Source organism: Chlamydotis macqueenii, chromosome 29, assembly GCF_036417535.1.
Source record: "Chlamydotis macqueenii isolate bChlMac1 chromosome 29, bChlMac1.mat, whole genome shotgun sequence".
Classification (NCBI taxonomy): domain Eukaryota; kingdom Metazoa; phylum Chordata; class Aves; order Otidiformes; family Otididae; genus Chlamydotis; species Chlamydotis macqueenii.
Window position 1 is genome coordinate 2,307,030 of NC_141584.1, and position 14,817 is coordinate 2,321,846.

At 75.5% G+C, this 14,817-nt stretch overlaps 1 protein-coding gene across 1 annotated transcript; it reads left to right on the forward strand.

Annotated features, from left to right (window-relative positions):
* Positions 1 to 213: 213 nt before the first annotated feature.
* On the forward strand, positions 214 to 12,460 carry BAZ2A (bromodomain adjacent to zinc finger domain 2A). The gene is given in 44 exon segments (XM_086768938.1): positions 214 to 387; positions 3,038 to 3,175; positions 3,646 to 4,227; positions 4,499 to 4,657; positions 5,119 to 5,307; positions 5,623 to 5,811; positions 5,887 to 5,947; positions 6,024 to 6,132; positions 6,307 to 6,408; positions 6,486 to 6,696; positions 6,786 to 6,934; positions 6,937 to 7,005; positions 7,088 to 7,279; positions 7,355 to 7,609; positions 7,939 to 8,153; positions 8,273 to 8,347; positions 8,505 to 8,667; positions 8,771 to 8,830; positions 8,914 to 9,049; positions 9,123 to 9,282; positions 9,284 to 9,341; positions 9,343 to 9,496; positions 9,499 to 9,525; positions 9,528 to 9,562; positions 9,564 to 9,668; positions 9,940 to 10,152; positions 10,154 to 10,166; positions 10,244 to 10,332; positions 10,334 to 10,400; positions 10,488 to 10,555; positions 10,557 to 10,652; positions 10,734 to 10,766; positions 10,768 to 10,884; positions 10,886 to 10,903; positions 10,905 to 11,026; positions 11,103 to 11,220; positions 11,312 to 11,473; positions 11,552 to 11,566; positions 11,568 to 11,685; positions 11,688 to 11,748; positions 11,835 to 11,847; positions 11,850 to 11,979; positions 12,062 to 12,142; positions 12,145 to 12,460. Coding segments are annotated over 43 exon segments (5,211 nt in total). The 5' UTR covers positions 214 to 387; positions 3,038 to 3,039; the 3' UTR covers positions 12,231 to 12,460.
* Positions 12,461 to 14,817: the final 2,357 nt, after the last annotated feature.

Genomic DNA, 14,817 nt, shown 5'->3' on the forward strand with positions numbered 1-14,817 from the left:
GGGGGACCCGGGGGGGGGGGCCCCGCGTGGGGATTCCCCCCCGCCCTGACCCCGCCGGGGGCGGGGATCCCCTCCCACGTGGGCGCGCGCGGCGCCGCCCCCTCCGCTGACGCGCGCGGCGCCGCTCCCCGGTGACGCCATCGCGGCGGCGGTGACGTGCGCGCGGGGGGGGGGGCGGGGCTGGGAGCGGGACCGCCCGGCGGCGCGCGGCGCTTCCTGCTCTGCGCCGCTCCGGCTCCGCTCGGCGCGGGGGGCCCGGTGCGCTGCGGCCCGGCCCGGCCCGGTCCCGCTCCGCGCCGAGGGGCCGCGCCATGCGGAGCCGCCTCCCGCCCCGCGCCGCCTGAGCCGGGCCCGGGGCGCCCGCCGGGCCCGCGCCGCCGCTGCCAGGTGCGGGGTCGGGGCGGGGGGGGGGGGGGTGGGGGTAACGGTCCGCGGCAGCCGTTAACGGGCGGGAGACGGTCGGACACGGTTGGGGGTTGGCGTGGGGGAGCGGAGCGGCACCGGCGAGACCAACCCCCCTCTGCCGGCCTCGGTGAGGACACCCCCCCCCGTTCCCCCGCATCCCGGTGCGCGACACCCCCCCCGCTTCCCGGCCCCCGGCGAGCCCCCCGCTCCCCTCCCGGTGCGGCGTCCGGGCCCGGAACTGCGGGGAGCCCGGGCCCCAGGCCCCGGGGACGCCGCGGTTCCCCCCGCTTTCTCGGCCCGGGCGCAGGAGGGAGCCCCCACCCCCCCCGCCCGTTTCCCACCCCCCCCCGCCTGTGTTTGGTTCCGGCCACCCCCACGCCCCCCCCCCGGTCCGGGACCCCCCCTGCGGCCGCGAGTGGAGCCGGGGCGCCCCGCATCCCGCGAGACCCTGCGGGGGGGGGGGGGGCAGGGGGGGTCCTTGCCGCAGGGACCGGGGGGTCCCCGCCGGGTGCGGCGCCGCGGGCGGGGGGGTCGGGGCCGCGTCCCTCCGTGTCCGTGTCCCTCCGTGTCCGCCGCCCCCCCCCCCCCCGCAGGAAGTGGCCGGGAAATGGCAGCCGGTTGTTGCGTCTCGTTGTTTTTGAAACGTCCTTTTAATCGCGCCGCCCCGCTCCCGGTGCCGCGGGGGCCCGGCGGTGCCCCCCACCGCCCCGGCCCGGGGGCACCCCCTCCATCCCCCCCCCCCCCCCGGCCCCCGCAGCCACCGGGCGCGCAGGGGCGACCCGGGCCCGGTGCCGGTGGGCGCTGCCGCCCCCCCCCGCTCCGGCGGGACCCCGGCCCGCAGCCGCCGCATCCCCGGGCCGGCCGTCGCCTCGCCCGCTGGCGGGTCCGGTTACGTGCGGTGGCCCAGTTTGCGGCTCCGCGCTCGGTCACGTGCCGCGCCGGGCAGCAGCCCCGGCCCCGGGCGGGAGGCGACGGCCTCTGCCCGCACCGCGCCCCGCGCTGCCCGGGCTCCCGGCGACGCCGAGGGCGGCTCCGGGGCGTCCCCGCAGCGCGAGGGCGGCCGCAGCCCCCGGTCCCGGTCCCGGTCCGGACCCCAGCCCCGCGCTGCGGCCGCCCCGTCCCGGCCGCTCCGGCCGCCGCGCTTCTCTCCCCCGCCCTGCTGCCCTCCCAGTCCGTCCCAGTCTGCGGCGCTGACCTGCGGCCGCCACCTGTCCGGTTCCGGCACATCCCTTCGCCGCCTCCGCTGACCTCCAGAAGCCGGCGGCGGCGTTCCCGGCCGACGCGTCGTCGCACGCCGGGTGGAACCGGAAAGGCTTTGGCTTTATTTTCGGCCGCTGCGGCCGGGGGTCTCGGCTGGGGTCGGGGCAGGGGCTGGGCTGCGCCAGCGCCCCGCTCGCGGGCGGGGAGGGGGGGGGGTGCTGGCGGCGGGGGCACCCCGGGATGTCCGGGAGCGACGTGCGCGCGGCAGCCGCGTCACCGCCCATACGGGTTTCTCTGGCGGATGAATCACCAGTGTCCCCGGCCGGCCGGCAGCGAGCTCGGCAGCGCCGGGGCACCGGCCGAGGCCGTGATGAAATCCTCGCCTGGGTTTCGACACGGGCAGCGCCGCGGCTGCCGAGCGCGCGGCGGCATCGGCCCTTCCGGAGAGGTCGGCGGAGCCGGTGCCGCCTCGGCCGGCAGCGGGTTCGGCGCGCGCGGCGGGATGGGGAGACGCCGGCCGCGGCGCCCACGCGGGGTGTCCCTGGGCGTCCCCACCCGCACCGGCTTCCCAGCTCGTTTGGGCCTCGGCTCCCCCGCGCCGGTGGCACAGGGGGTCCCGCGCTGGCCCCGCCGGGAGCCCTGCTCCTGGTTCTGCGGCGCGGAGGGAGCGCTCGCTCCTCCCGGGCGGTGAAGGTCACCAGCGGCTCCTGCCCGTCCCCGTGCCGAGCCAGCTCCAGGGCTCCAGCTCCCGACCGCGACGCGAGGCCGGCACGGATCCTGCCTCGGGGGGCTGCCGCGCAGGGGTCCCCGAGCCGTGCCGGGGGAACGGGGCTCGGGTCTGCGCGTGGGGCGTGCCGTGGGGCGCAGGGATCGCGGCTGCGGCGGGGGCACCGGCTGTCACCGCAGAGGCGTTTCTGTGCCGGAGCCCCGCGGGGTCCCAGAGCCGCTCTGAGGGGCCGGTGCTTTGCTGGGAAACCCACGGTCTCGCCGTGCGCCGAGGCCCCGGGACGGCAGCGCCACGGAGCTGAGCGCTCGGGTTTGACGCGGGAAGAAGCGCGGGTGGGCGGCAAGCGGGGTTTCTCGGTGACGGCGATCCCCGGGGACGCTGGAGCGCGGTGACGAGCTGCGCTGGCGCGGGCGGCGGCTCGTCCCGCTGGGGCTGCCGGGCCTGGGCCGCCTCACGGCAGCGGCAGCGTCGTCTCTGCTGCGCCGGGGCCTGGCGAAGGGCACCGGCGTCCCGGGGGGCTCTCACCGTGGCTCCTCGCCCTCGCCAGTCCCCTCGCGTTTCCCTCGCAGCGCTTCCCCGGGCCCCCTCCCCAGCGCGGGGTCCCCGCCCTCGCCGCGGGCCGGGGTGGCGCGGCCAGGCGCTCGCTGCGCCGGCAGCCCCCGTCCCCGCCGGCGTTGACCCCGGCGCCTCTCCTCTCCTCCGCAGAAATGGAAACAAACAACCATTTTAACTTCACCGGCCTTCCCTCCGCGCCCGCTGCCTCAGGACCGAAACCCACGCCTGCCTCAGGGGACAGCCCCTTCGCCCACGGCGCCCCGCTCGGCTTCCCCCCGCAAGGGAAAAGTAAGCGCCGCCGCCGCGGGGCCGGCCCGGCCGGGGGCCGCGGGGACGGAGGGGCCGCGGCGGCGCGGCCGCCGATGGCTCAGCGCGCGCGGGGCTGGGGCGGGGGGCTGTCGCCTGCCCGCGGCCGCCGTGGCCTAGAAAAGCGGCGGTGCCAGAAGGGGGTCTCTGCCTGGATTTGGCCGGTCAGCTGATCCGGCGCAGCCCTGCCAGGCGCTCGGCTAATCCCCGGCGTCCCGCCGCGCTCAGCCCGACGCCGGCGAAGCCCCGCGGCGGGGCCGGTTTCGCCGAGCAGGGGGCTCCCGGGGGGTGCGACCGCCCGGCTTTGCGCAGGCGCGGGGTGGGGCGGGGGGGCACCGGCGGGGCGGGGGGCTCGGCGGCTGCCGGGACGGGTCACCCTCACGAGGGAGGGCGTCGGGCGACGCCCCCGCCGCGCCGCTGACCCCGCTGTCTCTCCTCTGGCTCCCTCGCAGGTCTGAACGGGGCCACGAATGTCAATGGCTTCTCTACTGTATCTCACCCCAGTACTTCAGGGACCCTCGCCCCCGGCTCGCCGCCCGCCGGCACGCCGCCCCTCCGCGCCTACGACTGCCTCTGGGACTTCGCGCCCTTCCCGCCCGCCGGCGGCCTCAAGGACGGCAGCCCCGCCGCCCCCTCGCTCTCCGGCCTCGGACAATTCCCGCTCAACGGCGTGGCCGGGGGGTCCCGGCCGGCGTCCCCCGAGCACGGCACGAACCTGCGAGAGGCCGGGCAGGAGTTCTGGGGCAACGGCACCCCCGGCCCCATGGGGCTGAACTTCGACTCGCAGGAGCTCTACGACTCCTTCCACGACCAGAGCTTCGAGCTGATGCAGAACGGGCCCACCCCCTTCTACACGGCCGCGCAGCCCTCCCCCATGCTGGGCTCCGGCGCCCGGCCCTTCTCGCTGCTGCCGGGCCCGCCGGATGAGCCGGGCACCGGCCCGGGCGCCGCCGACGCCAAAGAGATGCCGGCCGCCATCGCGGAGAACGGGGGCGCGCTGGTGGGCAGCATGGAGCTGGAGGAGGCGCAGCCAGGTAGGCGCCCGCCGCGGGCCGGAGCCGCGCTGGGACGGCGGAGCTGGGCGCTGCGGCCCCTGGGACCCGCCCGCCCCGTGTCCCGGCCGGGGTTTGGCCCGTCGCAGCTCGGAGTTGGGTTGGGATCTCGTTAAACCGGGCGGGGCGCAGCCCGCGGCGTTCCCCCCGCGCGGGCCGGGTGCCGCGGGAAGGGGGCTCGTGGCCGGCGATGCCCCGGGGCTCTGTTACCGCCGCGCGCCGCTGACGCAGGGTCCGGTTTTGGTCCCTTTAGACCTGAAGATGTGCGGCTACAACGGCTCTGCCGCCGGCGCGGGGCCGCTGGGGCAGGGGGGGCCCGTCCTGGGGGACGCGTCGCCCATCGCCGCGCGGCTGGAGGACGCCCACATCCTCAGCGCGGACCCCCTGGAGCCCTTTGAGTCCCTGGCCAGAGGTAGGGGGGCCGCGGGGCTGGGGGCGGCGGCGGGCGGGATGGGCAGCTGCGTGCGCGCAGGGAGCGGCGCCAGGCCGCTCTCGTGGCGTTGGCGGTGGCGGTGGCGGTGGCGGTGGCCTTCTCCGCAGCCGCGGCGGGCGGGCGGCGCAGGGCAGGCAGGGGCGGGCCCGCGGTCCCTCCTGCGCCGCTCCCGCGCCGGCCTCCTCCGCGCTCCCTTCCCGGCTCCGTGACGAGGCTGTTACTCAGCGCCTGAACTTCCGCGCTGGTGAACATCGCCACCGCCACGGCCATCTTGGGCTCCTCCGCTTCCCAGAGGAGGGGGCGTGGCTGGGGGCGCCCAAACCCCTTAACCCCTCTTCTGCCGGCGCCTTTTCGGCCGGGGGGTCCCGCCGCCCCTCGGGAGCGGAGATGGGGGTCCGCGTGCCCCCAGCCCGCGTCCTGGCGCTCACCGCCCTCCGCAGACCCCGGCACCGGGGATCTCTACGCCATGGACGACTCGCCGCTGGTGAGCGACAAATCCCCCCTGGAGCCCCCCGACCTGCGCTGCGCCAGCCCCCCGCTCCACGCCGCCGGCCCCTTCAGCCTGCTGCCCCCCTGCCCCCCGCCCGCCCCGCTGCTCGCCGGCCCCGGCTCGCCGCACGCCCTGCACGGTACGTGGCCGCGCCGGCCCGGGCCGGTGGCCCCCGCGCCCCCTGGCCCCCGCGGGGCGGCCGCTCTGCCGTCCTCGTTCGGCCGCCGCGGCTTTGTGTCCGGCAGAGCGGGGACCCGACGCGTGCCAGCGCCTGCAGCGGGGAGCTGAGGACGGTGCTCCCGCGGGGGTCCGTTCCGTGCTGCGGGTGCCCCCGGCCGGCTCGGGGAGGGGGTGCGCAGCCACATCCCCCCCGGGACGGGCAGGGGCTGTGTGGTGCGCGGGCGGAGCAGGAAGGCGGCCGCGCTCGGTGACGTCCCCGACCTCGCCTCCGCAGGCGGCAGCTGCACGGGGCCGGGGGAGTCGGGGTCCCTGGGGCTCGGCCCCCCGCTGGAGCCGGACTCCCCGGCCCCGTCCGCAGAGGAGGAGGAGGAGGAGGAGGAGGCCGCCCACAGCTGTCCGGAGACTTCGGCTGCGCCGGACAGAGAGGGCGAGGAGGCTGCCACGCCCCGCGCCGCGGCCCCAGGTAAGGCCGAGAGCCCCCCCGTGCCCCCCTGCGGCCAGCGCGCCCCAGCCCAGCATCCCGTCCCCGCTCTCGCAGGTGACGTCCCGCGCCGGCGCATCGCCACGCAGGAGGAGGTGCGCTTGCCGCTGCAGCACGGGTACGTGGCCCCGTCCCCTCGCCCCGCCGGCCCCGCGGCCGCCGCGCGGCCCCGCGCTGAGGCTGGCTGTGCCCAGGTGGCGGCGGGAGGTGCGGATCAGGAAGGGGAACCACCGCTGGCAGGGCGAGACCTGGTACTACGGGCCCTGCGGGAAGAGGATGAAGCAGTTCCCGGAGGTGATCAAGGTACGGGCAGGGCGGGGCGGGGGCTGAGCGCGGGTCCCGCTCTGCTTCACCGCGGGCTCCCCCGGCTCCGCCAGAGCCCTCGGACGCGGCTGCGTGCCGGGAGCCGCAGGACCCGCGGTGCTGAGCCCCTCTCACGGCCTTCCTCCTCCTCCTCCTCCTCCTGCTCCTCGCCAGTACCTGAGCAGGAACGTGGTGCAGGACGTCCGGCGCGAGCACTTCAGCTTCAGCCCCCGCATGCCGGTGGGAGACTTCTACGAGGAGCGGGACACGCCGGAGGTGGGTGTGGCGCCGGGCGAGCCCCCCCGTCGCCCCCGCCGCCGTGCCGCGGGCGGTGACGCGCGTTTGTGCCGCAGGGCACGCAGTGGGTGAAGCTGAGCCCCGAGGAGATCCCCTCGCGCATCCAGGCCATCACGGGCAAGCGCGGGCGGCCGCGCAACGCCGAGAAGGCCAAGGCCAAGGAGCCGCCGGCCGCCAAGCGCGGTCGGGGCCGGCCTCCCAAGGTCAAGATGGTCGACTTGCTGAGCAAGACGGACGCGCGGCTGCTGAAGAGGCTGGAGGCCCAAGGTGCTGCCCCCTCCCCGCCCCCAGCTGCTCGGGGTGCGGTGGGACCCCGGCGGCCGCCCCGTCACCCCCCGCCCTCTCTGCTCCCACAGAGGTGCTGAGCGACGAGGACAAGCTGAAAATGAGCAAAATCAAGAAGAAAATGAGACGGAAGGTACGCAGGGCGGCGCCGGGGCCTCTCTGGGTCTGGGGTGGGGGTTCCCCGGCGCGGCCGCCGCGTCCCTGAGCGGCGCTCGTCCCTCCCAGGCCAGGAACAAGCAGAAGCAGGAAGCCAAAGCCCCCAGAGCGAAGGAGGCCAAGAAGAAGTCCAAGGTGAGTCTGCAGGGCGCGAGGGGCCGGGGAGGAGGGAGGGGATGGAGCCGCCCTCCCCACGCGTCCCGGGGTGCGCTCGCAGGCCAAGGAGAAGAAGGGCAAAGCGGAGAAGGGCAAGGACAAAGCGCGGCCCCGGGAGAAGAAGGGGAAGGGCCCTCGCAAGGCGGACAAGGGGCTGCTGGCGCAGCGGCGGCTGGAGGAGCGGCGGCGGCAGCAGCTCATCCTGGAGGAGATGAAGAAGCCCACGGAGGACATGTGTCTGGGGGACCACCAGGTGGGCTGGGGCGCGAGGGGCTCGGCCGGGCCCGGGGCCCGGCCGGCGCTGAGCGCTCCCCCTCCTTCCCCGCAGCCGCTGCCCGCCTTCTCCCGCATCCCGGGCCTCGTCCTGCCCAGCCGCGCCTTCTCGCACTGCCTGACGGTGGTGGAGTTCCTGCAGAGCTACGGCAAGGTCCTGGGCTTGGACCCGGCCAAGGACGTGCCCAGCCTGTGCGCGCTGCAGGAGGGGCTGCTGGGGGTGGGCGGCAGCGCGGGCGAGGTGCAGGACCTGCTGGTGCGGCTGCTGCAGGCAGCGCTCTGCGACCCCGGGCTGCCGCCCTACTGCCAGGTGAGCCGGCCGCGGCCCCTTCCCCGGCCCCGACCCCGACCCCGACCCTGGCCCCGGCTGCGGTCCCGCTGCTGCGGGCTCGGGACAGGGGAGCCCGGATTTGGGGGGCGCTGCTCTCACTGCGGCCCAGCCGGCTCCCGGCCCTTGGGATGCTCCCGCGGCTGCGGGGACGCTCCCAGCTCTGCCCGGCGGCCTGGGACGCCCCGGGCTCGATCCCGCTCGGGTTCCCGGCCCCGGTTTTCCCACCCGCGGAGTGCTGGCCTCCTCCCCTTGTCGTGTTCTCCTGTCCTGGTGCGGCGTCTCCCTGACCGCGTCTCTGCCCTGCCCAGTCGCTGAAGATCCTGGGGGAAAAGGTGTCGGAGATCAGCCTGAACCGCGACACCGTCTCCGAGATCCTGCGCTGCTTCCTGACGGCGTACGGCGCGGGCGAGGAGCTGTGCGACGGGCTGCGCACCAAACCCTTCCAGGCGCTGCCCCCGGAGAGGAAAGCCGCCATCCTGGCCTTCCTGGTGAACGAGCTCAACAGCAGCGCGCGCATCATCAGGTGAGCGCGGCGGGGGGCAAGCGCGTCCCCTGACCTCGGCCCCTCCGCCCGCGGGCGTCCCGGGCCGCGCTCCTTCCCGGGAGAGCCGCCCGCCGCAGCCAGCCTCCGTCGCCTTGCAGCGAGATCGACAAGACGCTGGAGAACATGTCCAGCTACCGGAAAAACAAATGGATCATCGAGGGCCGGCTGCGCAGGTGCGTGGGGGGTCCCGCTTGTGGCCTCTGCGCCTTCCCCTCCGCGCCCCGGGGCTGAGAGGGGGTCGCGGGGTGAATTTTTGGGGTGCTGCAGCATGACCGGGGAGCGGGGCGCGCGTGGGGGCGGGCGGCGGACGCCTGTGCGGTGTCTCGGCAGGTTGAAGGTGGCCCTGGCCAAGAAGACGGGGCGTCCCGAGTCGGAGATCACGGGCCTGGAGGACGGGCGGCGCCGGCGCAGCTCCCGCCTGACCGAGGAGCCGGGCCTGGAGATGGAGGAGGAGGAGGAGAGCCGCGGGCGGAGATCCCGCAGGGAGGAGGAGGTGGGCGGCCGCGGGGTCCGCCGCTCGTGGGGGGACAGAGGTGGGGCGCCACCCTTGGGGGTCTCTTCCCGCCCGCGCGTTCCTGACGGGTCCCGTTCCCCAGGCCGACACGTCCGCGTCCAGCGTCCCGGAGCTCGAGAGGCAGATCGAGAAGCTGGCCAAGGTGAGCGGGCGGGGGGGGCTGGGGGCTCGGCCCCCGCCGGGGGGCTCTGCGGGACCCCTCACCGCCCCGCGCTCGCCCCGCAGAGGCAGATGTTCTTCCGCAAGAAGCTGCTCCACTCCTCGCAGACGCTGCGGGCGGCTTCGCTGGGCCAGGACCGGTACCGGCGGCGATACTGGGTCCTGCCCCACCTGGGCGGCATCTTCGTGGAGGGCGCGGAGGGTGAGCGGCGAGGGGGCTCCCGGGGAGGGGGCCGCGAGGGAAGCCTGCGTCTCACCTCCTCCTCCTCCTGCAGCGGCTGAGCCGGCGCCACAGGAGCCCCCCGAGGAGAAGGCGTCCCCCCCGGTCGCCCCGGTGAAGGAGGAGCCGCCGGACGTGCCCGTTCCCAGCCGGACGCACTGCGCGGCCTCGCGCTCCCGCGGCCGGCCCCGGAAAAGCAAAGAGGAGCTGCCGCAGCCCCTGCGGTCCCCGGCCCCCGCCGCTCAACGGGGCCCTGGAGGAGCCCGAGGTGCTGGGGGCAGAGCCAGCACGACCTCAGCCAGTCCGCCTTCCTCTCCTGGCTGAGCCAGACGCAGGCCTCGCTGCTCCGGGGGGGCTCCGTCCTCACCCCCGACAGCAGCCCCGGCAAGGGCGACGCGGGGCTCCCGCCGCCCCAGGCCGCGATGGCCCCGCAGAGGAGGAGGAGGAGGAAGAGGAGAGGAGAAGCGCGGACCCTGGTTCAACCTGCTGCCCCGCGGCGCCCTGCGACGACCGAGCCGCCCTCGCTACCTCCTCCGCCGAGCCTTCGCCGCGAGCCGCCGCGCAGCCCCGGGGCGAGCCGCCCAAGGGCTCGGCCGGGCAGGTACGTGCTGTGCGCCCGGCCGCGGCGGGGGGAGGCTGCGCCCCGCCTGGGGGGAGCAGGGTGGGACCCTCCGCCTGGGCGCCCCGGGGCTGGGGTGCTGCCCTGGCGGCCGCGCCGGGAGCTCGGCCCTGCTGCCCTCAAACCCTGGGGGCCGAGCGGAACAGCCGCGGGGCCGGGGGCTCTGCGGGATCCGGGGCTTCTGCGGGATCGGGGGCCCGGGGAAGCGGGTGACCCCCCGGGCCCTTCTGACGCCCCCCCCCGTCCCCACCAGCTGAACGGCCTCCCCGCGGACGACCCCGCGGCTCCGCTGCTCGCTTCCACGCCGGTGCACGCCGGCGCCAGGGCGCACGGTGCCTGCCCCAGGAGCCAGGGGCGGCCCAGAGAAGCTCCAGGAGCCGCCGGGGCAGCCAAGCGCCGCGGGCGGCCCCCACCAAATTCTTCAAGCAGATCGAGCAGAAGTACTTTGACGCAGCTGACGGAGCAGGCCCGTTCCCCCCGGTGAGAGCCCAGCCCCGGGCAGGGGGGTGCCGGCGGCGGCGGGCGGGGGTGCTGAGCGCGGCACTGCTGCCTTGCAGAGATGCAGAGCGGCTGGTGGTGGCTGCAGGACCCCGAGCAGCTGGAGGCGGTGGCCCGCGCGCTGCACCCGCGCGGCATCCGCGAAAAGGGCGCTGCACAAGCACCTCACCAAGCACAAGGAGTTCCTGCGCGAGGTCTGCCTGCGCGCCGCCACCGGTAAGGGCCGCCCGCTGCGGGCCGGGGCGGGGGGGCCGCCGCCTGGTCCCCCCCCCGCCCCGCGCTGAGCCGGCACGCTGCCCGCAGACCCCATCTTCCACCTGCGCCCCGAGGCGGCCGCCGCCGCCGCGTCTCAGGAAGCCCTGGCCCGGTGGGTCGGTGATGGAGAGAGCCTACGAGACCGACCTCTCGGTGCTGCAGTGGGTGGAGGAGCTGGAGCAGCGCGTGCTGATGGCCGACCTGCAGATCCGGGTAGGCGCTGGGGCCGGGGGCCGCGGCGCGGGCGGCGGCGGCGGCCGGGCGCTCGCCCTGAGCCCGCTCTCCTCTCGGCAGGGCTGGACGTGCCCCAGCCCCGACTCCACGCGGGGCCGACCTGCGGTTACTGCGAGCACAAAGGTGGAGCCCCCTGGAAGACATCACCGTCCGGAGCCGGCGGGACGGGCTGCCGCTGCGCCGGGAGCGCACCAACCCCCTGGACCTGGCCGGTGCTGCGGCTGGCGGCGCTTGGAGCAGAACGTGGAGCGGCGCTACCTGAAGGAGCCGCTCTGGCCGCTGCACGAGGTGGTGGTGGGAGAAGGCGGCGCTGAGGCAGCCCCACGGAAGCCGAGCCTGGGCCCCGCCGAGATGTGAGCCCCGCGCCCGCCCTCGCCGCGCCGCCGGCGCGCGGGCGGCTCCGCCTGAGCGCCTCCTTCCCCGCCGCAGAGCCTACGAGATCACGCCCCGTGTCCGGACGTGGCGGCAGACGCTGGAGCGGTGCCGCAGCGCGGCCCAGGTCTCGCTCTGCATCTACCAGCTGGAGAAATCCATCGCCTGGGGAGAAGTCGGGTCAACAGAGTGGTGAGAGCTCGCGCCGGGCGGGAGGGCCGGGGCTATCGGGGGGCGGCAGGGACCCCCGCGCCCGCGCGGCTGAGCCCCGCTCCCCGCAGACCTGCCTGGTGTGCCGGCGCGGGGACGACGACGAGCACCTGCTGCTGTGCGACGGCTGCGACCGCGGCTGCCACCTCTACTGCCACCGGCCCAAGATGACGGAGGTGCCCGAGGGCGACTGGTTCTGCTCCGTCTGCGTCTCCCGGGTAGGGCGCGGGGCGGCGCGAGGGGGCTGGCGGTGACCCCGGGCGCCGCGGGTGACCCCCGTCCCCCTCCCCCCGCAGGCGGGGGAGTACCGGCCCCCCCGTGTCGCCCCGGCGAGGGAAGAAGCGGAAACGGGGGCGCCTCTTCGGCGGGAGCCTGGCGGAGCGGGAGGGGAGCCCGCGGCGCCGGCCGGCCTCGCGGCGCCGCGAGGGGCTGTCCCCCGCAAGCGCCGGGGCGCGACGCTGCGGGGCCAGCCCAGCGACCTGACCTACTGCGAGTGAGTGGGGCTGGGGGGGGGGGGGGGGGCGCGGCGGGGCGCGGCCGTGGGGGGCTCCTCCTGACCCTGCCCCCCCCCCCCCCCAGGATCATCCTGATGGGGAGATGGAGTCGCACGAGGACGCCTGGCCCTTCCTGGAGCCCGTCAACCCCCGCCTGGTCCCCGGCTACCGCAGGGTCATCAAGAACCCCATGGACTTCGCCACCATGCGCGCGCGGCTGCTGCGGGGCGGGGTGAGCGGGGGTCCCGGCGGGGAGGGCGGGGTGGGGGGGGTGTCCCGGCGGGGGGGTCCCCAACCGCGCCGCCGCCCGCAGGTACTCGAGCTCGGAGGAGTTTGCGGCCGACGCCATGCTGGTGTTCGACAACTGCCGGACGTTCAACGAGGACGACTCGGCCGTGGCAAGGCCGGGCGCGCCATGCGCCAGTTCTTCGAGAGCCGGTGGGAGGAGTTTTATCAGGGAACACGCGCTCCTGCCCCGTGAGGGGGGCGCCCGCGCCCCCCCCGCCCGCCCGGGGCAGGGCCCCCCCGCGCCCCGTCCCGTCCCCCCCCCGCCCCCCCAGGAACTGACTCCTCTGGAGCCCATCTCGCTGCCTGCTGATCCCGCGCGGGGCCCCCCCCCCAGCCCCGAACGGGCCCCCCCGGCCCGTTCCCGCTGCCCGGAGCCCCCCCGCCCGGCCCCCCCCCCCCCCCAGCACCACAAACTCACAGACTGTGTAAGCCAAAAAGAAAAAAAAAAGAGGTGTTTTTTTCTTTCTTTCTTTTATTTTATTTTATTTATTTTATTTTTTGTAATTCAGAGCAGCACCAGGCCCCCCGCGCCCCCGCCCCGCCCCCAAGCGAGGGGAGCAGCCCCCCCCGCGGGGAATATTTAATGATAGCAATAGTTCGTAGTGAATGTGTCCGCTCCTGCGCGGCGTCCTCACGCGTTACCGGCCAGTAAAGTGGACTTAGCCCCCCCGCCCGGCCCCCCCCCGCCCCGCCGGGACCCCCCCGCCCGCGCTGACACTTTACGGGGACGGGGGGAGCCCCCCCGGTGCGGCCCCCGCTGCCCTCGCACCCGGGGCGGGCGCCGCCCCCCCCCCACCTGGCTCCAGGGACCAAAGTGGGGAGGGCGGGGGGGCCCCCAGCCCCTTTCCCTGCCTCCACGTCTCAGGAAGAGCCCGCCCCCCCCCACCCCCCCGGCACGGGGACCCCCGGGGCTGCGCGGGGTCCTGGCCGCCCCCACGCCCCCATTGGGATCCCTCAGGGACGCTACTGCAGGCCCGGGGGGGGGCTGCCCCCCCCCAACATGGACTTGAAGCCTCAGGTGGGTGTTTGCCCCCCCCCCCCGACCCCCGCCCGCTTTGGGGGGGGTTGCACTGGGTGCGGAAGGCGCCCCCCCCCCCAGGCTTGTGGGGGCCCGAGCTGGGGGGGACCCTCCCCCCCGCCGGGTCCCCCCCACGCGGTGGGCGGCCGGGGGAGGGGTCTGGCCCCCCCCCACCCCCCCGGCCAGGATATTACGGGTACTCGCTCTGGGGGTCCGGCGTAGGCGGGGGCGCGCGGCGGGGGGTGTCCCGGGCGCGTCCCGTCCCCCCCCCGGCCCCACAGAGCACTGAAAACAACTCACCTACCTGGGCAGGGGGGGCGGCCGCGCCCCCCGCCCCCCCGTCTCTCCAAGTAGCCTTTTTTCTATGGGATGACCTCAGAAACCGTTATTTTGGGTTCGGCCGCGGGCCGCTCCGCGGCGCAGAAATATTTATATTTTCGGGGGGCGCGCGGCGCCGCCCCCCTGTGCTTTGTTCGCAGGAACCTTCGCATCGGCAGGATTTGGGGTTTTTTTGGGTTTTTGTTTTTTGGTTTTTTTTTTCCGTCGTGGGAAAGTTTTTCGGAGTCTCCGTGTCGTTCTCGTGTTCGTTGCGTTGGAGTTCGCCCCCCCCCCCCACCCCGGTTTGACACCCCCTGTACCCCCCCCACCCCACCCCCACCCCCCCCCCCCCGCAGTCCCATCCCGCAGCCCCCGGGGGGCCGGGGCCGCACTCCCATCTGCGCACCCCCCCTCCCCCCCAACCCCGGGCCGGGGCCGCGGCGGCGCAGGGAGCATCGCGCCCCCCCCCCGGCCCCGCTGCGGCCCCCCCCGGCCCGGCTGCGCCCCCCCCCCACGCCCGCCGGCCGCCTTTTCTAGAACCAGCCGTGTCGTTGGAGTGACTTTTTTGATAATGTACAGGTTTGTGAATTTAAATTTATTTCTTTCTATATTTTTAGGACCAATCTCGTTTTTAATAAGGTTTTTTCGAGGGGGGGGAAGGGGGGGCGGAGGGGGGGGGGAGCAGCGGCCGCCGCCGGCCCCCCCCCCTCGCCGTTGCCCGTCGATGTCCCCACGAGCTGTAGGACCCCGCGCGTCGCGTTCCAGAATAAACCACTCACGTTTGATAGACACACGCTGGTCCGAGCCCTCTGTGAGAGCTGGGGGGGGGCGGGGGGGGGCCTGGGGGGGCTGCGCGGACCCCCCGCCCTCCCTCTCCCCACACGACCGAGGCACTCGCTTTTCTCGCCTTTTTATTTAAAAACAAAAAAAAAAAAAAAAAAGAAAAAAAAAAAAAAAAACCTCGAAGGGGTGGGGGTGGGGGGAGCTGGAGGGGGGGCGGGGGGGCTGTTTTTTGGGGGGGGGGCCGAGCGCGGAAGCAGGAGGAAGAAATACAAAACTAGAAACCTCTCGAGATTTTTTAAAAAAAAGCAACTTAAAAACCTGTACAAAATGCGCTACGTATAAATTAAAGGGGGGGGCCGGGGGGGCCTCACGCGACACCCCCCCCCAGGGCCAGCGGGACCCCGGCACTCGGCCCCCCCCCGGCAGCGGGATGGGGCTGAGCGCGGGGGTCCCAGCGCCCCCCCTCTGACCCCCCCCCGGGTGGGGGGGGGTGGTCTGCGGGTCTCCCTCTTTGGTTCCTTCCGTGGGGGGGCCCGCGCCCCCCGCCCCCCGCCAAGGGGGCCGCGCCCCGGGGGGGGCCGGGCTGTAGCAGCAACGGGAGAGGTGAGTGATGACTGGAAACCGGGGGGGGGGGGCGTCACCCCGGGGGGGGGCGAGGGGA